The 22620-nt window shown below is 42.6% G+C and overlaps 1 protein-coding gene across 2 annotated transcripts in view; it reads left to right on the top strand.

Moving 5' to 3' along the window:
* The window catches only part of LOC138267781 (fatty acyl-CoA hydrolase precursor, medium chain-like), a 247890-nt gene that overhangs the window by 100729 nt on the left and 124541 nt on the right, over nucleotides 1–22620 (top strand). For both annotated transcript variants that reach the window (XM_069216980.1, XM_069216981.1), the window contains 4 exons: nucleotides 12384–12517; nucleotides 13398–13551; nucleotides 16294–16407; nucleotides 18913–19017. In XM_069216980.1, the coding sequence (XP_069073081.1) occupies nucleotides 12384–12517; nucleotides 13398–13551; nucleotides 16294–16407; nucleotides 18913–19017 (507 nt within the window). The remainder of the gene's footprint in view (nucleotides 1–12383; nucleotides 12518–13397; nucleotides 13552–16293; nucleotides 16408–18912; nucleotides 19018–22620) is intronic.

Raw genomic sequence — 22620 nt, 5'->3', positions numbered from 1 at the left:
TCTGCCTCCTCAGTCTGAGTTGAGGCCCCCAGGTCTCCCCTGGGTCCAGGCACTGCCATTTTGACGCACACCACCACCTTGCTTGAACCAAGGCTTGTTGGACAAATCCAGCAATGAAAACAGCCTGCATCCAACATCTTGACGTGGGACATCTCCTGCACCATGCAGGAACCCGCAGCCATCTTCTTTGGTTCTCTTCTGCAGACTTCTTCTAACTGGAGAATCCACTTTTTCACTATCTTCCAGGTTGGCAGGGGCTCCTGTCCTTCCTGGAATCTTGTGCGACTTCTGGCTTGGTCTCCTCCCTTCACAGGTCTTCAGGTCCAGGAATCCACCATTTGTTGCTTGCAGCCTTGCTTGGTTCTTGCAATATCTCTTATCACGACTTCTAGTGTGTCCTGAGGAAACTTGCAGTTCTTTACTCCTACTTTCCTGGGCTCTGGGGTGGGGTATTTGGCTTACCTTTGGTGTTTTCTTATACTCCCAGTGCCCCTCTACACACTACACTCACCTAGGGGGGAATTTGTGATTCACATTTCACTTTCTTAGTATAAGGGTTGTGTTGCTCCTAGGCCTATTGCATTCTATTGTATTTTTTTACTGTTTGTACTATTCTATGACTATTTTCTTACCTGATTTTGGTCTCTAGTGTATATATTGTGTATAATACTTACCTACAGAAGGAATATTGTCTCTGAGATATTTTTGGCATTGTGCCACTAAAATAAAGTACCTTTATTTTTGGTAACACTGAGTATTGTCTTTTATTGTGTATAAGTACTGTGTACCTATAGTGGTATTGCCTGAGCTTTGCATGTCTCCTAGTTCAGCCTAAGCTGCTCTGCTACAGCTACCTCTAGACAGCCTACGCTGCTAGAACACTGCCTACATGTCACTAATAAGGGATAACTGGACCTGGTATAAGGTGTAAGTACCTTAGGTACCCACCACAAACCAGGCCATCCTCCTACACCTTCTAGCGAGATTCAAAGGGCTTGCCACCCATGAAACTCGACCCCCAGGCCTCCTGCTAGCAGCAGATGGCTACCCCCATTAAAAAAAACACTTTTGGTGGGAGCAATGGTGGGAAAATGCACAAAGGACAGGAGGAGTGGCCATCCCCAGCTTGCACTACCCCTAAGTGTTGCATGCGAGGTGACCCCTCCATTTCATTTTCCTCCATCTTGCATGGTAGGAAAATAGTAAATCAGGGAGACGGAAGTGACCTCTGCCCAGAGGAAGTGGTCACTTAGTGAGGGTAGCCACCCTAAAGTAAATGGCCCATTGGTCATTACTTGGTACTCACGCAACCTTTACACTCCAAGGGGACACACCAAACTCACTTTGAAGTCTACCTGTGCAATGCTTTTCCAAGTGGTCCCAAGCAGTGGTCCTGTGCCAGCTCCAACATTTTTCTGCAGCTGATCCTGCTGAGACTGGGAACAACCTGAACTTCTCCAGCTGGTCCATAGGGCTCATCAACGACCTCGACCTAAAAACAGGAGGCGGCATTGGTAAACGAATTGCCTGATTTTATATACATTTTTAAACTTTTCTCCCATTGATTCCTGTGGTGCGTAATTATGCACTGAAAGACTATTTTTATGAAAGTTTGAAAAATGATAACTGAAAAGTACTTACCTGATTTTTATGATCTTGGTCATAACAATGTATATAAATCTGATGTATTTTTGTGAAGTGTTCTCAAGTTATTATTTTGAGCGTGTGTCTCGTTTTATTGATACTGTGAGTACAACAAATGCTTAGCACAGCTCCAAGATTAGCCTAACTGATCAGCCAAGCTACCATAAAGATTAGAACATTAAGTGGTCTAGTTTTTACCTCTTTAAACCAAAGTGGGTTTGCTCGGACTCTGTACACAGTGAACAGTGTTTTTGTATACTATATATAGGGTCACCCTCCTTAAGCAGAATTGAAATCCCCTGAATGATTTAATTAAAAAGCTTAATAAGGAGATCCTAAAGTTGACAAAAAACTGATTATAAAGCACAATTTGTTTAAAAGGTTAATTAATTTCATAAGGAACTGCACAATAGTGTGTCATGTGGTGGTGAGCACCAAAACAAACAAACATTTGCAATGCAATAGGTCTTGCATTTTCTTTAGTTAGAGCTACTGGCATTGTAAATTCATAACTGGATTTTTCTTGCCACATAAATTGGTGAACCCTAACTCATAATTTAATCTTTTCTTGCCACATAATTCCAGTGGCCCAGCATTTAACTAAAGCACTCATATTTACCTTCTTCCTGTATCTTAACACGTACACAATTATCATATAAATCTTTATCAGAAATAAACCTTTGGCATTAGAGTTTAATGCTCAAAACACCTTAACAAAAATATCATTTTGGACGAATTGTAGGGTGAAAGAAAAGAAAGAGTCGGGAATAAAGATGAAGCAGACAAGTGGCGTAGTAACGTGTCACGGGCCCAGAAGCAAGAACGGAATATGGATATGGTTGACTGGAATTTTGGTAGGAAAATACAGCAGTAATTAGAGTTGAGTGAGGTCCGTAGGTCTCTGGGCCCCAGTGCCACTGCAGCTGTTGCCCTATTTATAACTAGGCCTCAGGAGAGAAAGAGGGTGGGGTAGGAAAAAAAAAGAGCCAGCAGAAAAAAGGAAGAAAGAGAAAGAAAGAACTAGAAAATGAAAACACAACTAAGAGAAGAAATAGAGCAAACATGGGAGACAAAAGAAAAAAGGAAAGGATGCTAGCAAACACACGAAAATGAGGAAATAATAGTGAAAGAAGTGTGAAAAGAAAGAAAAAAGTGAACTTTAGAGGAAAAAAGAGAGATGGTGAAAGAAACAAGCAGCAAAAGAACCAGGGCATGTATGTACTGACACGTTCCCCACAGACACAGAATGTGAAAACCACCTTGACACTTTGGGTCCTGACAAGTAACTTGTGGCTTCCACATACAGATGGGAACAAAGAGGGATTTATAGTAAAATGTGAATTGACAGATAAAGATAAGAAAAACACCAGAGAAAAGAAGGAAGAAAGATCAAAGAAAAAAAGAGAAAAAGGATGCATACCAAGTCAAAGGAAAGAGCAAATAAAAAAAGACAAAGAAAGAATGAAGGGAAGAAAAAATATAGTGAAAGAATGAATGCCTGAAGAAGAAAAAAGAGAGGAATGAAACAAGGAGAGAAATTATCAAGTTTTTGCAAGTTTGAAAGAAGAGGTAGCAAGAGGAAAAGGGAAATAAAAAAGGGAGAGGAGTAGGGAAAAAACAGGTGAAAGAAAGAGCGAATGTGGATTTTTTTATAGCTGGAAAGAGAAAATTGGGGAAAAAAGAAAACATTGACAGTAAACAGAGTAAAGAAAAGAACGGCGTGAGATAGGTGAAACAGAGCCTTCCGAATACAGATGACAGCTAAGAATAGATGTCATTGGCTCCCCTCAAACAGAAGTCAGGGTGTGGAACAGCAATGGTCATTGCAGATCAGCAGGAGGTGCATTAGCAGAATTGCATGTGAACCCCACCATAGCAATATTGGGGCGCTTCAGATCAGGATTGGGGATTAGACAGACTGTGTCCCGGCCCAGTGCTGGAATAAGAGAAAGGCAGTGGGTGAGGAATGAGAAATGGAGCACAGTGTAATTCCTGGTATTGGAATAACGGGGCACTGCACGTTAGGGTTGAGGTTCACTGACAGAATTGTATGTGGGCTGCATTACTGGAATAGTAACGGGCACTCACGTTCAGAAGTGAGGTATGTTAATGGAGCTATGTGTGAAACCTAGTATTGGTGTGCCAGTGTTGCAGAGTGTTAGCCTGGAGGTGCCCTGGTGAAGTTGCGACTGGGGTCCAGCATGAGAGTGGCATTGCCTCTGAAGCACAAAAGCAAGGAGTCCTGAGAAGAAATGTGTACTGAATGTTAGAACTGATGGATTCTGGTGGAGCTGTGGTTCCCATCAACAGCAGCATTGGATGTTAGACTTGAGGTGCATTGGCTGAGCTGTTTTTTGCTCTTTTGGGTCCAGTATTGGCTTGACAGTGGGACTGAATATTGGAATTGAGCTGCTGTAATGGAACTGTATGTGAGCAGGGTCCCAGTGCAGGAAAGGAAGTGACCTTGCCGGGGTAGAACTGAGGTGCACTGATGGATCTGCGCCCGAGGTCCCAGTACCGTAACAGCAGAGTGTACTGACTGTAAGAACTGAGGTGCTCTGGCAGACAGCACATGTGGGTTTCCTGGCACTGGCACAGGTGAGGGCTTGGACTGTGTGAATTGAGGTGCACTGATGGAGCTGCGTCCAAGGTCTCAGTATTGGAGCTGCAGAGTGTACAGACCGCAAGAACTGAGGTGCTCTGGCAAACAGTGCATGTGGGGTTCCTGGCACTGGCACAGCTGAGCGCTTGGATTTCGTGAACTGAGGTGCACTGATGAAGCTGCGCTTGAGTTCCCAGTCCTGGAGCAGCAGAGTGTACTGACTGCAAAAACTGAGGTGCTCTGGCAGACAGCGCTTGTGGGGTTCCTGGCACTGTTACGGCTGAGGGCTTGGAGTGTGTGAACTGAGGTGCACTAATGGAGCTGCGCCCGAGTTCCCAGTACTGAAGCAGCAGACTGTACTGAGTGCAAGAACTGAGGTGCTCCGGCAAACAGCACGTGTGGGGTTCCTGGCACTGGCACAGCTGATTGCTTGGATTTTGTGAACTACGGTGCACTAATAGAGCTGCGCCTGAGGTCCCAGGACTGGAGCAGCAGAGTCTACTGACAGGAAGAACTGAGGTGCTCTGGCAGGCAGCGCATGTGGGGTTCCTATCACTGGCCCGACTGAGGGCTTGAATTTCGTGAACTGAGGCGCACTAGTGGAGCTGCGCCTCAGGTCCTAGTACTGGAGCAGCAGAGTTTATTGAATGGAAGCACTGAGGCGCTCTGGCAGACAGTGCATGTGGGGTTCCTGACACGGCTGAGGGCTTGGAGTGTGCAAACTGAGGTGCACTGATGGAGCTGCAAGTGGGATCCAGAATGGAGCAGAAGTGTGTACGGTCTCTAAGGATTGTGGAGCCCTGGTAGAGCTGGGTGCCTAGTCTATAAGCAATTACAAGTGATCCTCCGACGTTGCTCTTAGCACCCCACAGGCAAGCACACTTGGTAAAGAAAATCCAAGCCAAGGAAGGGCAGGAGCCAGGCAGCTGAGAGAGAGGCTGCAGAGAGCCCACAAAGACTAAGGGCCAGATGTATCAAGCAGCTTTGCCCATTCTGTGTAAATGGGAAAATGTGTTCATACATACGGCCCTAAATGTGACAAAGGTAACAGCCTGATTTATAGCCTTGTTTAAATCTAAGCTCAAAGCAAGAATGCTCTGCAAATGAAAAAGGAAGCTTCCCTCGACGAGCAGGAAAGAAAGTAAAAAAGGTCCCCTACAGACCAGATAAACAGGACAAAGTATAATTGTTCATCAGTTGGTCCCTGCTCTCACACAGAAGGAGGGACAAAGAGGCATGACCACTAACAAGCAAGTATTTTGAATGACACTGAAACTAACAAATGAAATAGCTGGAAGCCCACAGAAGAAGTATGCCTAAAAGTATACAAGAGGTCGTACGCTTACGCTTGACCTAAAAAGTGCAACAGACTTGTTTCTCTTTTCATCAAGGTGTGAAAGGTGTAACTTGGCTTAGCCCACCAGTTGACCTGTGGCATGCATGTTAGTCCATAATGCTCTGCAGTTAGCACTTTTGTGACAGAATTGGCACAGCTTATAAATAGTGCTACTGGTGCAGTGGAATCAGGCCCAGAGGTGTTAGCAGCCCAATGCACCCAAATTACGGCTGCACTTTCCTGCCTAGTAAGTGAGCACGGATGTGGGAGGCAGTTGCCTTGCTTTCACCAGAGCTTAGTGATGTCACCACTGTGCGACAGAATGTAAGTGAGACACACAGGGCTGAATTTAAGAGCTACACTCTCTGCATTTTGCACGGGGTGCTGCAGAACGGTCAATAAAAAGTAAAACCTGAGTAAAAAGGGTGGCCTCTGTGCAGTGAGGTACTCTGTCCGTGCACTAGCATGCCTTCTGGCATGTTAAAGATAAACCCACTGAGACGTTGGCAGACAATTTGATGAATGTAGGGGGTAAATGACGATTTATTTTGGGGGCAGGGGTTGGCTGTGCTTCTTTCGCATAACTGGGGACTCAAATCCCATGCAATGGGTGAATGATTATGTTAATAAACTTCAAAGCTTGTTATTCCTTGTTTACAGTAGGGAAGAGCGGCCAATGGGTGAAATGTGGGGAGAGTAGGAGGATCGAAGAGTTCTCGGTAGATTAACTAACGCTTTCCTGCAGCCACTTTATATGGAAGAAGAAAAGTTCTATTTTCGTAAATTTCGCATCCAATTCTAAATAATTTGGGAAATGCTTACGGCGCTAATTCGTGTTTGTGACAGCAAAAGCAGGCACCATCTTGAAATTAGTGTGACAGCCTCTCATTCAGAGTTCACCTTGGCAGTCCAGTACATTTTCGTTGCTCGTTTGGCTCCGTGTAAATGCTTTGTGGTTCTCGAGTCACGGGTCCTTTGTTGCAGTGCCCTCGACCGCATTCACATTGCTGTCTGACTGGCCTCTTCACGGTCATTAGCGCTGCATTCTGTCACATTTTGTCCCCCAATTAAAATATTCTTGCATTGCAAGGCCTCCTCAACTCCGTTCTTACTGCGCCTAAAGTCCGTGTTTTTTTTATCTGCCCCTTCAAAGGGCCACACCTTTGTGTCAGGTGATATCTCAAATGTGAAAGGACGTGAAGTGCAACACTGGAAGAGACTTGTCTTGCAGTTGGCATCTTCCGAGCGCCTATAATAATTATTTTTCCTTTAAATAGTGAGTGTCGACGAGGTTTTTCGGTTTCAGGGTGTCAGAAACACCCCGCGTTACTATGTAGTAATGCAGGGCATTCCCAGTGGGAAGCAGATATATGCGCAGCCGGTACATTAGTCCACTAAACCAAGAGGGGAGAGGTACGAGAATTCCTAAATCGGGTTATGTGATGACCAAGTTTAAAGGTCACTTTCTCGGTGAAAACATCGACCAAAAACCTCGTGCATGGTAAATGTCAGTGTAAGGGCTGGTGCAAGAGTTCGCGTTAGGATAATGTACAGGCTTAAGGGAAGGGAGAAAGATAGTGTTATGGTGAGGGCCAGCGTAAAACGTTAGGTCACGTTCAGTGTTCAGGTGGGTTCTGGTATAACCCAGGGTATGGGGCTCACTACGGTTTAAAGTATGCGGTAAGGACCTGGTTAGGGGACCGAGGACAGTTCGGGGTGAGTCCCAGGTTTAAGGTTAAGTCTGTAGATGGTTAGGGATGGGTTTGGTGGTGCAACAGTGGGGCTCTCTCTTTTTAATTAAAAGTAAATCAAACTTAAACTTTCTGAAAACTGGGTCTCAGATTCCTCAAATAATAAGGAAAATAATGCGACCCTCATATTTCTTTGTTAACCTCGAAGTGGTCATATGGAATTAGGATTACTACCTCACTCCAGCTCAGGACAGATTCAAATTCTTGACTTTTGATTGATAGCCTAGTGCATTCTGGGCATTGTAGTCATGTTTTGCGTTTATTGAACTATTTCTACTAACACACATGAAATCAAAGACTTGTAGGTAAGGACTGAAGTGAGGTGGTCAATCTATATATGGCATGTTTTCCACTATTGCAGATAGGGTAACTAGTAGCCAATCCGTCATTTTTAAGATAACTTGGCGGCTCAAGCACGCAAAAACTTCAGCTCTCAGAAAGCATTGACGTTTTTAAAGAAACAAGGGCCAGATGTAGGAAAGGATTTGCAACTCGCAACCGGCAAAAACTGCCGTTTGCGAGTTGCAAATCGCATTTTCCTATGCAGAAATGCATTCTGCGAGTCGGTCCGACTCGCAAAATGCATTTCAGAATCGCAAATAGGAAGGGGTGTTCCCTTCCTATTTGCGATTCCTAGTGGTATGCAATACCATTTGCGACCGCATATGCGGTCGCAAATGGTGTTGCAGTTACCATCCACTTCAAGTGGATGGTAACCCACCCGCAAATTGGAAGGGGTCCCCATGGGACTCCTTCCAGTTTGTGACTGGACCCAAAAACATTTTTTCAGGGCAGGGAGTGGTCCAAGGGACCACTCCCTTCCCTGAAAAAATACGGAAACTAAAGGTTTCGTTTTTTTTTTTAAAGTGCAGCTCGTTTTCCTTTAAGGAAAACGGGCTACACTTAAAAAAAAAAAAACTGCTTTATTTAAAGCAGTCACGAACACGGAGGTCTGCTGACTACAGCAGGCCTCCATGTTTGCGAGTGCCCATAGTCGGTATGGGGCCGCAATTTGCGACCCACCTCATTAATATTAATGAGGTGGGTCATTGCGACCCCATACCGACTCGCAGACGGTGTCTGAGACACCGTTCTGCATGACATTTTGCGAGTTGCAAATAGCGAGTCGCTAAGACTCGCTATTTGCAACTCGCAAAATGCTTCTTTAGTACATCTGGCCCCAACTTCGGAAACATTGACAACTGGCAATTCAAGCATGAGCATGAAACTTCCGTCTCCATCTCTGTGGCAAACACGTGCTCATCCACCCCTTCCCTCAAGCAATTTGGTACTTATTTCGACAACAAAATAATTGGATTATACCTGGGTGGACAGGCCAACGAAGGAAGGTTGGTACAATCGTGTAACATAAAATGGCCTTAACACTGAACCATAACCCAGATAATCACATGCAGGGGTTTTGGAACAGGTTTAGTAAATCGTTAAAGATTTACACCTGAAACCAAGAATCGGGCAGAAATGGGGTCAGACCACAGTGAGAGGGAGAGGAGTTCAGTGTAGTACTCCCCAAGTACGACAACACAGATTATTTGCACGAAAAATAAATAGAAGCCCCATTGTTTACGTTTCTGTTTGAATCATGGTCGAAGCACCTGCCATAACGTGGCACAAATTCTGTACCCCCCGCAACTTTCACCCCCGCACAGGTGCAGCAGCCCACCCTGCAACTTGCTGGCACCGTGCACACCATGTACATGCAGGCCGCCCTGTACACACTGGAATCCCTGCATGCTAGTAGCTGCTCTTGGACCTTACCAATGGCTTTATAAAGCACCTTCCTGCTCCAGCGACAATGCAGTGGGTCTCGCATTTGCTCGTGTTAGAGCTATTACTGATCCAAAATCCTAACCGAACTTTTCTTGCCACATAAATTTAAAATGAAAAGTAATACAATTTCAAATAAGCGAGACAATTCAAAGCACCCCGCCATGCTTGTAAAGGAGACACACAAAAGGAAAAAGAAGTTCACTCGCAGTCAAACGTATCAGCAAAAGTTCAATTAACCTTGTAACAGGGTCGGTAACCAAACTGCCCCAAGGAGGAACAAACGTAAAGCATTTACCAACAAAAACAAAGGATTTTTTAAAGGCAAGCCTATGAACCAGTGATAGTGATGGGCATGCAGTGGGCTTAGTTAAAAGCCCAGATGCATACCAACACGTCGGAAAAGCAGCGCTTCCTCCCTGCTATGCTTGACCTAAAAAGGGGTACCTAAATGCCAGAGGAAACCAAGGTACAGCCAATAATAAATGAGACAGGATGCCACAGGGTCACTTATTTTAAATAATTTAACAATTGAAAATGAATTTGAACACAGACTCATTAATCTCAAACCTCACTGCAGATTGCACCTTAAAGGCACTTTATACATAATGACCTATTCAAAATACATACATAAAAATATGAGGATTCATGAATATTTGGAGAGAGAACATTGCCAGTCAGTCCTAACAACTTTATTTTGACCGAGAGCTAATAAAAGTATACCTACAAATCATAAAAATGCACATGCATAAAATCAACACACTTGATTTATGAGCCAGCTAACCCAAATCATTGTGAAGGGAAGTAGCACCATTCTGAGATACACGACAAATAAACCTCCCTTTGCTTAAAACCATTCATGAGGAAAATGCAGAGAAAATACATGAAATCGACCTAAAGCATACATCTTCATAATCCAAAACCTACCTTCAATGAGGTTCCATAAAAACATCCTTGGCGTTATTTTGGCATATATTTGACACAATAAAATAGTTAAAAACACAAAAAAAACTGCTTTAAAAAAGGTCCAGGACTCCTAGCTGAGCAGCTACTATGTTGGCTGATTCCCATCTTAAAGAATAAAAATTCACTGGACCTTGCAAATAAAATAGCATTTGGTTTGGGACACAACATACGCTGCTACAGTGTGAACGTGCAGAGGCCAGTGTATTACGCTCCCTCAAGCATAGAGGAATGGCAGGAACAGGAGGTGGGTACTGGAAAATTTAAATTGTGAACATTGAACCAAAAATGACACCCGCCTACCTTGAGAAGGTAACTCATTAGTCAAGCTGGATCTGACTGCATGAAAGCTACATAAAATTCCTTTGGGTCCCCCACACTGTTAAGCCCAAGTAAATGCCAGACAGGCTACACCAACCACTGATTAGACCCTCATGTGCCTTCTGTCATACTTACAGCCTCTTATCCTCACCACACTACCTGCTGAAAGACCCCTCCTCCTCCCCCACCCCCTCATTATAATGTGGCATTCATATGTCCTTATTTCAGTTTGTTCCTTATTCCTCCTGACTTCATATCGGCAATGTTTATGTACTTTGTATGAATGACTCTGTGCTGCTTGCTTTTCTAATGGCTTCACTATTGTGATTGTTATTGTAAAGTCATAAAAACAAATATGGAAAAAATAGTTTGGACACAACATAGCCTGAAACTGTTTACACATATTGTTAAAATATAATCTCACTGAGACAGTTCTAACATCCTTAACAATAAAGTGCATAAAAACATTTTAAGGAAACTTGGGCAATCAGGTTGAGCGAACTATAATATCTCATTATCCTATCACTGTCGCATAGATACGTAAAATTTATATAATTCCTGGTCACCAGCTTGAATACATTTAAAACGCCAAATCCAGGCAGACATAAGGGATCTTGCAACCGAGAATATCACCAGCCTGGAGCTATCAATCCCAAGGTTCATGAAAGCCTCCAAGTGCCTCCTTGTGACCAGCTCGCTGCTCAAGGGCCATATACATTTTGCTCTCTAATGACCATATGCTAGGAAAAAAAAAAGAGTATGGACTAAAGACTCCACAGACCGACTACAGACTGGACACTTGTCGTCCTTAGGTTGTATGCTGGGTCACTTCTTACAAAAGGCTCTAGTAGGCAGTGACAAGTACCTAAATTGAACGGGCTAGAAGGGGTGTAATTTCATCACTTGTACTCTCAAATAAGGGGTACGTTTTTAAGTTAATAAACTCTGTAGTTAAGGTGTGTTTGCTTATGTGAATAGGTTTGATAGTTGAATAGTCCCAGTATAATGATTTAGGGCCTGATTATGAGTTTGGCGGATGGGATACTCTGTAACAAACATGATGGATATCCCACCTGCCGTTTTACAAGTTCTATAGAATATAATGGAACTTATAATATGGCGGACGGGATATTTGTCACGTTTGTGATGGAGTATCCCATCTGCCACACTCGTAATCAGGCCCTAATGTCCATTTTTGAGATGGCATTAGATTCCTCCAGACATAAACAGTTTCTCCAGCCCCAGTTTCCTCAAAGTAGATTTAACATGCATAAGCCAAGGTTCTTTGTGAGTACTGGATAGAGCCAGAAAATCCTTCAATATTACAAAATAAGCTCCTAGGGTAGTCGAGGTGCAAAATCTGTGCCAGTATAGCACAGGCCTAGACTGAGCTTTCAGTGCAATTCCTTTAAGTGCTATATCTAGCTGCAGAGGAATCAGAGGCTGAATCATGGGAAGGGCAAAAAGAAATCTAAGAAAAACAATTCTGTCACAGTCAGAATGCTGCAAGCTATGCGACCCCTAGATCCCTGTTTCATACAAAACATCCCCCAATACCTTCACATTATAGAACATTGCATATTTTACACAACAACACATCCAAATGGTGCCTTAAACAAGCAAAGCCTTTTTTTGTTATATATCTGACCCACGCCCACAGAGTTTTGTTCCATCGGCACAGTGCATCCCATACTGTGACAGTAGAACAGAAGATGATGAGAACAACTCATTCAACTGCTCTATCATACTTTTCTTAATGCAGAAATTATGAATATTAAAGTACATAGGTTGTTAGTGTGGATGCATAAGTAAGTACAATTCTTGGTTAGTCATGAGATTTGCATTTGTACACATAGCAGTTTCTTGGATTTGAAATAAATGTCCCTTTTGAAGGTGATAAGGTTGTGTACGAGTATAAATTAGATTGAATGTATGTGAACTAGACTACATTCCAATGATACAAATTTGCTCTTCTTTTTAGGTGATGGTGTTTATCCATGGAGGTGGATTAGTACTTGGAGGCGCATCGATGCTTGAAGGCTCCGCTATATCTGCCCATGAAAATGTGGTTGTAGTCTTAATTCAGTATCGACTCGGCACCCTTGGATTTTTCAGGTGAGATGTGGTTTTAAAAATCCCATATCATATCATTAGTTTGGTAGTTTCAGTTTCATTTTGAGAACCCTTATTTGATTTTAAGAAAAATATTAAAGGTGCTTTTACAAAATACATCCTACATAAAACAATAAAATAACGTTCAAGGGAGCATGATAAAATGCATGCGCAATGTACACTTTTAAATTGCAGAATACATATGATAGAGAACAGCTACACAAACAAAATCAGAATCCATAAACAACTAGCAATTCTAATATAAAACCCCTTTAAGGGTCCATCAGACTAAACAGATATAGAACATTAAAACACAAACCTGAAGCCAGTTATCCTTCCTAGATTTATGTGCTCTAACCGTAGCCATCAAAAATGAACTAACTCTAAAGTACACCTTAGCGTTATCTAGAAGTTGCAAATAAAGCAACGAAATTCTACACTACCAGAATGCTAAATGCCATAAAAAGATTTAAAAACTAAATTCAAATACACCATAAAAAAACGTACAAAAAAAGTTTCACGTTATAAGGACTGGAATAGACGCATCATTACACAGGCAAACCTGCTGCTTGCTACTAAACATTTCAGACCCAAGCGGAAAGCTTAGTAATTGCTAAACAGTCCCAACCTTAAAGCGAGGTAAAAGAGACCTTTCACGCACAGACCAAGGGAGAGCTTAATATAAAATAGTAGCAATTTTGGCATTCAAATTTTGGCCACTGTGTATAACATGGCAAATATTGTTAAATATATTTGTTTGGTGGTATTTTATGCCATACATATTATGTCATACATGTTTTGTTAGGACTTGGTATACTTTCAATATTACTTTTATGTTGCTGTGTATCAGATATTTATATATACATGGTGATTTATTTTCTAGTACTGGTGATCAACATGCGCTTGGTAACTGGGGATTCCTGGATCAAGTGGCTGCTCTGCAGTGGATTCAGGAAAACATTGAACCTTTTGGAGGGAATCCAGGGTCTGTCACCATATTTGGGGAATCTGCTGGAGGAATCAGTGTTGCTGCATTGGCAAGTTTATTTGCTTAAACTCAATTCATAGATTGTGTCTTCATCATATTAACTTACTTTATTTAATAAGCTTGCTAATATTTTTATTTTTTCAAAATTACAGCTGTAAAAATTAATGCTCTGATTTGTTGTTGTGAGATAAAGGGAAATTACACCATTTGTGTAAGGAGAGGTAAATCCAGAGGAAACTGTGGCAAAAGAATGTCCATAATTTCTTTGAAACTAACATCTACACCAGAACCCAGAGCTAACACTGTGATCCTGAGTGAACTAGTAAACTGTGATCTCTGTTAAACTCCTCTTTACGTAGAGATGTAAGTTATGAGATTTGCAGTAAACAACATACCCTGGCAATTTTCTACTGATAATGTTTGGCCATTAAAAACGGGTTAAATTGCTCGGGGAATATATGGTACATTCATATAAACGCAGAAATAGGTGTGGAAAACACAAAAAATGTGAATGTAGCTCCTCATTCTCAAGAGGTAACCTCAGATTATGGGCCTTAATAAGAGTTCAGCGGACGGTTTTCCACGTCCACCGAACTTCCGATAGGGTGGTGGCCGCCATAGTGGCTGCCTCCCTACCGGGCCCATTAGGAGTTTCACACTAAGTCGGCGGGCAGAAAACTGAGTTTCCACCCGCCGGCCTAGCAGGAAACACCCTACAGCATTGTCTCTGGCTCGTAATCGAGCCGGTGGCAATGCTGTAGGATGCAAGGTGCACCAGTACCCTTGCAATGTTCTGGTCAGGGGAGGCCTTGCACTGCCCATGCCAAGTGCATGGGCAGAGCAGAGGCCCTCATTGGCTCCCCTGCACCCGTTCTGCACCAGCCTTTTCATGGCAGTGCTGCCGCCCTGAAATTGCTGATAGAAAACAAAGTCATAATCCCCAGGGCGGAGCTGCTTGCAGCCCTACCCTGGCGGAATAGGACCGCCAAAAACGCCAGACCACTATAACGACTAATCCTGGCGGTCCGACCTCAGCACAAATGCCACGGTCATAATGTAGTGTTCGGACCACTGCATTTGGTGGCGGTCTGTACACCACTGTGAGTCTGGCGGTCAAGAGACCACCAGATTCGTAATGACCACTAATGTGTTGCACAGCACTGATAGATGTAGATGTCAGGCACATTTCCTCCAGGCACATTTGTGGTTAAGCTATCAATTAATGTTAATTCTAACATGATCTTTGAAAGATCTGTGAATTGTTCATCTGCTTCCTCCAAAGCAAAAAATAATGGCTGTCATTATGATCAGTGGTCTGGATGAATCACTGTCATTTCCCTACTCTCTACAAATAGTGTTACCAGAGATCGAGATAGTTCCAGAGTTGAAGAAATAATGGGGAATACGTATTTTGGGGGAATAACATTTTGGATTTTCTCTTTCTATGCCATTTCAGCATGTTTTCCCTGATGTTTTACAAAGGAAACTTATAATTCCAATTGTCTGTTACCTGCTGAATCTTTTAAACCTGTTAACATTAAGATGCCAAATATCATTATATATCTTGACAAAACACCGTTTTATTGAGAATATTGATTTCTAGGCTATGTTTTGGATAGAATTAAAAAGTGCTGACCTCTTGGGCTACATTATTTAGACAGTCCTTCACCCAACAACTTCCAGGGTGCTTCATGCTGCCCTAGTCCTGCTACCAGTACAACACCACCCAGGCCCTAAACACAGACATATACCTTATATTCACACATATATATATATATATATATATCACAGAAAGCAAAATACCTGAGGAGATCATGGGACCTTGTTTGGAAATTCTGGCTAGCCCGAAATCATATCCCTAAATAAAAGGAGATGGTCTGCTTGCATGCTTGGCTTATCCCATATAATTAATGGGCATCCGATGCCTATGCCCCTGTTTGAAGAATGGCATTCTTCTTCTCTCTGGTGTAATTTCAATGAGCAGTGTCCAGATTAGGATGTCTTCATTAGTGGCTTTTCATTTTCTGTGACCCTGTTTGTTATTGATGGGCATGGTTTTACCATCACTGGAACGTGTCTTCCAGTCCACAATTTCACTCAATTTCTGCACGTGTTTTTCCACCTTCTCACCACACTCAGCGTGTTATTGGACAGCTTTGCTATTTGAGTCTTGTGATAAAAAAAGAAATTGTGCGCACTGAAGTAGAACAAAGACATCCGAAACATTCACACTCTCTTCTACCAAAAGTAAACAGTCCAAAATTCTAAAGCCTCACTCATCACCTCTTGGAGTTCATTAGTAAATATCCAGGCCCTGGTGCCTGCCCTTTGGCAGGGGTTTTTCATATGTTTCTCCAGTGTTTTTTCTCCAGACACTGATTTAAAATTCAAACTAGAAACAAAAAGCATAACTATTGATTTGACAATCAAACTAATTAACAAAGAAAGTATGAATGGGCCAGTATTAAGCGGACGGTGACTATCAAAGCAGCTTATGGTCTCACAGGTCTGTGGCCCCCTTAACTAATTGATCACTAACGAATGCCAAAATCTGGGGCAGCTTCAGTCCTCCCCTGGCTTGAATTTGCACTAGTAATGTTGTTGAGAAGCATTAATGTTGAATAAACGGTGAGCATTGTCAGTCATTAATGTAAATTATCAAATGGGAACTAAAAATGTTAATGTTTTTATAGGCTTTGATGTACTTAGTACAACAGAAAACTTGATGTACCCGAGTTTTTCGTCAACTGGGCTTTTTGGGTAGCTTACATTTTCCTCTGATAATTTTCAGGTGTTATCTCCACTGTCTAAGGGATTATTTCACAAAGCTATTTCTGAGAGTGGAGTATCTATCATTCCTGGATTTTTTTGTGCAGATCGAGAAATGGCAGCTGCCATTAATAAGGTAATTTATCCTTTATTTCCTGCTTGTATGCTCAAGTATATTTCTTCATGTAGGTCCCCTTTGCATGTTGAATGTACCTTGTTATACCATGCCTGTGACATGTGGCACCTCTGCGTCTAATGGCAGGTGACAGCCAGTGACTAGGCTCTACAGTAAAGTTCAGCAACAGCGTCTTTCCATCCATGACAGCACGCTATGGTAATGACTGCAGTTTCCGGCAGTGGTTCACAACCTTTTGACCCCCACTTTATCATTACTGGAACCCGGGGACCCCCACCGAATCATTATTGGAATCTGGGAACCCCCCCACTGAAAGTCATTACTGAAAGCTGGGTACCCTCATCAGTTGATATTAATTAATTTTCCAACCTGAGGAGGTTTTACGGATCCAAGGGGTCCCCAGACTACAGGTTGGGAACCACTTGTTTAGAGAATACTTTCAGCAGCTCATTATCACCCGACGCAGCACACTTCTTGCCTCATCTGTTCAACAAAAAGATTTCTTCAGCTCCACAATGAAAACTTAACGAGAACACAAAAGGAACAATGCAACAATCTCCCAAATGCCATATCCTTGATGAAAAGCCCAACCAAGTGATGAAAAACTGACAACACATGAAAGCCAGTGTAGCCAAACCAAAAACGAAGCATTTTGCAGGATGCACATCAATAATTGGTATGTTTCTAGCTCACTGAAAGAAATGCAGGCCAATAATAGGCCAGCAACACTGAAAAAAATAAAACAAATGTGAAAAAATACAATGACTGAGGAGCACAGTGTGATTTTTAGTAAAAATGAAAAATGAAAAAGGGTTTTGGTAACTCTTTTATTCCTCTTATCAATTTGCTAAAGTAAAAACATTGTGTGCTCTCCTGATTGGATTTTTGACAGATGGGTAGTCACAACGGATGATCTTACTGTCTTAAATTGGTTTACTCATGTGCAATATTTCACCACAATCATATAATTTTGAGCCTGAGCAGATTTCACTCAAGTGGTGGCAAATTGGTGTAGTTTCCATGTAAGGATCAGGGCTAATCACAAACTTCTGTGTTTGTAGGTATTCTCAAGACCTTCCCCGTCCAAGTGGAAGGGAGCAACCTCAAAATTCATGAGGGAGTAGAAAAGATTACTCCCTGTGGAAAATATGCCTCAGTAAAGGTGAAAAGTGCTATTACACAGAGTAACTGGTATTTCATCATGCATAATTATACAATACATACAATTATGCAGTGGAAAAATTCATCTTTCAGGGCCAACAAGTTATTTTCCAGGGTTACACCTGGGAAAGTGTAAATGGCACAGGTTTTCAGGGGTACCCTGGAGCATATTTTTAATTCCAGAAAGACATGAGACTGCATTCGGATTATATCCTGAACCTGCTTTTGCAGATTTTGTTTCTTCCTCGGTGATCCATGCCCTAAATACACAAAATTAACTCATTTGGATTTTCTACTGGGTGGGAATTTTCCAGAACTAAATAATGCAGAAATATGAATTCCGTCTTGAGAGGTTTCATTTTTTGTCTCAAAAATAAAATAATTGCCATTGTGAAATATGGTCTTGTTCCTTTGATTTTCTCACTTAGAAGAGGCACTTCCTTGCAGCTCCGAGAGGCACATTTATGTGCAATTCCATGGTCGTTGACTGCATGCAGAATCTTTGTTAACATTACCGCATTTTTTCAGGTTTGTCACAGCCCTCTGCCTTCACAACTTCTCGTTTCCTGCATCTTTTCATCCTTGTACTCTAATTAAATAAATACGCATATAAATAAATAAATGGAAAATTACCGAAGGGTGGATTTTGAATAATCCGAAATGCAATTTTAAAATTGGACACTTACAAAAAATGCGTCTAATGTGCGCAGAAATATGTGAAACTGGCCTTAGTAACTCAAAAGAAGATATCGAAGATTTTTCAGATTTAGACAAAGGACGTGTGAAGTTATCAGTCCGCTCATTGGTCGCCAACCAGCAGGACCAATTACGTAGGGCCTGGAATATTACTTGTCACCTATGAAAAAGATGAAGTTAACTGGTACAAAAAAACGAAACAGAACTTGAAGCACCAGTAATTTTATGTTATTTTTTAGCACCGTACAGTGGAAATCTCGGATCACTTTATACTTCGAATCATAAATAAGGCAACTTAAGAGCATTCCCACTGAAATAACATATTTTGGTGAAAGTTCAATGTATACAGCGCAAACGAGTTCCCAAAGAAAGTGCAGAGAATTCCAGTGTTCCCATAGAAGACCTGATAAAATGCGCATTAAAAAAACACTATGTGCACCCATATCATTATATAACGTTTTAAACACATTGAAACAAATGTATTATTTCTTCATGACAGATCAATGTAATTTGCATTCTTGAGAGACGAGAGTTCGAAGCAAGCACGTATCGGTGTTTCCTTTTACGGTTTAGTTGATGGTAAATGTCACGTGGATTAGTTCTTGTCATGTACACATGATTTCTGTTTGTTCATGTAATCGTCTGCAGGCAATTGCTAATTCCACTGGCTGTGACTTTACGGATTCCACTACAGTTGTAAACTGCATGAGGAAGAAAACGGAGGAGGAGATCTTACAGCCTTTTCTGACTGGGGTAGGTACCACTGTGCATGTGACTGAATACACACAATGAAGGTGTCATTATTTCATAACGTTTGTAGTGGGTAGATCGTACCATGTCCAAGGTTGGTGATACAATAAATCAAACACAATATACAGCTTTGTGTTTTACAAAAAAATTGGCATCAATGACTGCAAAGGGAACTCCTTGTTATGTTATACTATGCTACGCTCTGCTTTATGGTATGCTGTGTTGTGCTATGTTATGCTATGCTATGTTATGCGTATTTGTATAGTGCACAACTTACCAGGGAGGTGTTCTGGCAGTGAAGCAGGAGCTGTATTGGCCAACACCAGAGCTGAGGCTAGGTGAAGAGCTAGGTCTTCAGTTTCTTGTGGAATTCAAAAACTGAGGAGGAGGCTCTGATGTGCAGGGGCAGGTTGTTCCAGGCTTGAGGAGCGAGGTAGAAGGCAGCACAACCATCGGATCTGGTCCTGAGTATGCAGGGGCTATGTGCAAGTAGGAGAACTTGTGAGCATGGCTGTCTGGTAGGTTTGTCGAAGTTATGTTGTTGAGGTACGTAGGGCTAATGTTGAGAAAGGCTTTGTATGTGTGCATGAGAAGTTTGAAGAGTGTGGATATGGAGTTAGTGGAGCTCTTTGTGGTGTGGGGTGATGTGAGTGTGGACTGGGAGGTTGAGGATGATACAGGCCACGGAGCTTTGTATGGTTTAAAGTCTTCTGGTCAGTTGAGTGTTGATGCCAGCATAGAGTGCATTGCCATAATCCAGCTTGCTTCTTATGGGGGCACGGGTGACAGTTCTGCGAGTATTGGTGGGGGGCCATCTGAAGATCTTCTTGAGTGTGTGGAAGTAGGAGACTGCATTCACTTGACCGGTCATGGTAAGTTGCTTGTCAATTACTATTCCATGGTACTTTGCATGGGTTGCCGGGAAGGATGTGAGTCCGAGTTCGGCAGGCTATCAGGTGGAGTCCCAGATCAAAGGGTCTTGCTGAAGATTGCTACTTCAGTTATGCCTGTGTCGATTTTGAGGCAGCTAGATTTCATCCATCTGTAACAGCATACTGCCTGAAGTTGTTACCAGGAAAATCAAAGTAACTTTTACCCTGCAGGTGAAGGGTAATGCCTGGATTACATATTAGCAATCTTCAGTACCCTGATTGTTCCTTACATGTCCCATTAGTTACTGATAAACTCAAGGTACAAATTCATTCAATAGAGCACACCTTTGTTACACTGTTTTCACTCATTATTAGAGGTTAAATGTCCTCCCATAAATCCATCCCTCACTTAAAACCCCTTCTGTTTATGTCAAGCCCTAAGGGAGGACTGATGACGAAACAGGGTGCAATGGGGTTCAAAGTAATGGGATGGTGTTAGACCTGGTATCCTTGGCTCTGGTCTCCCCTGTCTTTTTTGCCTCGGCTTCCCATGTTTTGACTGCGTGTTGGACTCTGTTTTTGCTACTCTGGGGACTTTACCACTGCTGGCCAGTGCTAAAGAGCAAGTGCTCCTGTGTAAATTGTATGTGGAATTGGCTTTTCCATGATTGGCATATTTGGTTTACTAGTAAGACCCTAGTAAAGTGTGCTAGAGGTGCCTAGGGCCTGTAAATCAAATGCTACTAGTGAGCCTGCAGGACCGGTTGTGCCAACCACATAAGTAGCCCTGTAAACATGGCTCAGATCTGCCACTGCAATTTGTGTGTGTGTATGTAGTTTTAAAAGTGCCAATTCGACCTGGCAAGTTTACCCACTTGCCAAGCCCACACCTTCCCTTTTTATACATGTAAGGCATCCCTAAGGTAGGCCCTAGGTAGCCCTATGGGCAGGTTGCAGCATGTGATAAAGGTGGGACATGTACTGATGTGTTTTACATCTCCTAACAGTGAAATACTGCCAAATGTGTTTTTTCACTGTTGCAAGACCTATCTCTCTCATAGATTAACATGGCGACTGTCTTTAAATGACTTTTAAGTGAAGTTTCCCTTTGAGAGCAGATAGAAATAAGGAGTTTGGTGTCTCTGAAGTCAAATTTAAAAATACAGATGTTGGTAAAGTTGTTTTTTAGTTTGTCAGTTTAAAAATGCCACTTTTTAGAAAGTGGGCATTTTCTTGCTTAACCCATTCTGTGACTCTCTCTGTTTGTGGATTCCCTGTCTGGGTCAGACTGACAGTTGGGCTGTTTGTGAATCCCCTCTAGACAGTGAGAAAAAGGATGCTGGGGTGTAGCCTTCATATCCAGATGGGCCATCTGAGCTAGAGTGGAGGAAGGAGTAGTCACTTACACCTGAATGGGCTGTGCCTGCACTCTCACAAGGCAGTCTCCAACCCCCTGGTGTGTGTCTGGGGCGAGGCCTGGGCAACGCAGGATCCTGTGAACAACAGAGACTTTCTTTTGAAGTTTGCCTACTTCAAATGCAGAAAGGGGTATACGTAGTGGACCAGATTTTTAGATTACTTCTGGAATCAAGAGGAACCTTTGCCAAGGAGAAGAGTTGAAGAGCTGGAGGAGGAGTACTGCCCCTTTGCCTGTGACTGTGCTTTGCTGGGTTGGCCTGCAGTTGCTGCTTCTGCCTGAAAGAGGACAAAGACTGGACTTTGTTGTGCATTCCTGCTTGAGAAGAATCTCCAAGGGCTTGAACTGAGCTTGCCTCCTGTGTTGAAGTCTCTGGGCCATTAAAGGCTTCCTCTGCCAGCACCTGACTCTCTGCTGAGACTCATGCCGTGCCAAGTGGTGCCATGCCCAGTCTCTGGGCCCTTAAAAGGTGACTTTGGCAGAACAAGGACCAAAATCCACGCACAGAACAACGTCCAGGAATGGAACATTTTTGGCACACCACCTGCAACAAGACTGAAAAACGAAGCTCCACCTCTTTCACGGCAAAAATCGACACTCCACCTGGATCGTGGCTTGGAGATTGACGGATCTTGGCTGGAGAAACTACGCAACACCAGCTTGCTGCTGCTGATAACGACGCAAACCCCACACAGTGCAATTTTCTCACAGATCCCTAAGCATCAAAGTCATCGTGAACCTGCACAGGTCTGAGGTTCCCTGTCCAGAAATCAAGGCATCGCTCTCTCGTCGGAGAGAAAAATGAAGCATCGCCTACTTGACTGGAGAGGAAACGATGCACAGCATCACTTGTGAGTAAGGAATAGATGCATCGCTGACTTTTCCGATGCACGCTCACCCGTGCGTTTTTTTTTTATGCAAACCAGGTACTTTGTATAAAATCAATGTCTTCATAGTTTTCTATGGTTTCTTGTTATTTTGAAAATTAATTTCTTGACTTGTGTATGTTGGATTTTTGTAATTTTGGTCTTGTTTAATTTAGATACATATTAGAAATTTTCTGAAACTAGTGTGGTGTCCATTTTGTAGTGTCTTTATTGTATTTCTGTGTGTGTTGGTACAAATACTTTACACATTGCTTCTGGGTTAAGCCTTTCTGCTTGTGCCAAGCTACCAAGGGGGTGAGTGGGGGTTAACCAGGTGGGTTTCTCCTTTGCCCTGACTAGAGTGAGGGTCCTTGCTTGGACAGGGGGTAACCCGACTGCCAACCAAAGACCCCATTTCTAACAAATGGGTAAGGAGGAATAAGGGTAATGA

The sequence above is a fragment of the Pleurodeles waltl genome, chromosome 12, assembly GCF_031143425.1.
Source record: "Pleurodeles waltl isolate 20211129_DDA chromosome 12, aPleWal1.hap1.20221129, whole genome shotgun sequence".
Lineage (NCBI taxonomy): Eukaryota > Metazoa > Chordata > Amphibia > Caudata > Salamandridae > Pleurodeles > Pleurodeles waltl.
This window is presented reverse-complemented; position numbering and strand designations above follow the sequence as displayed.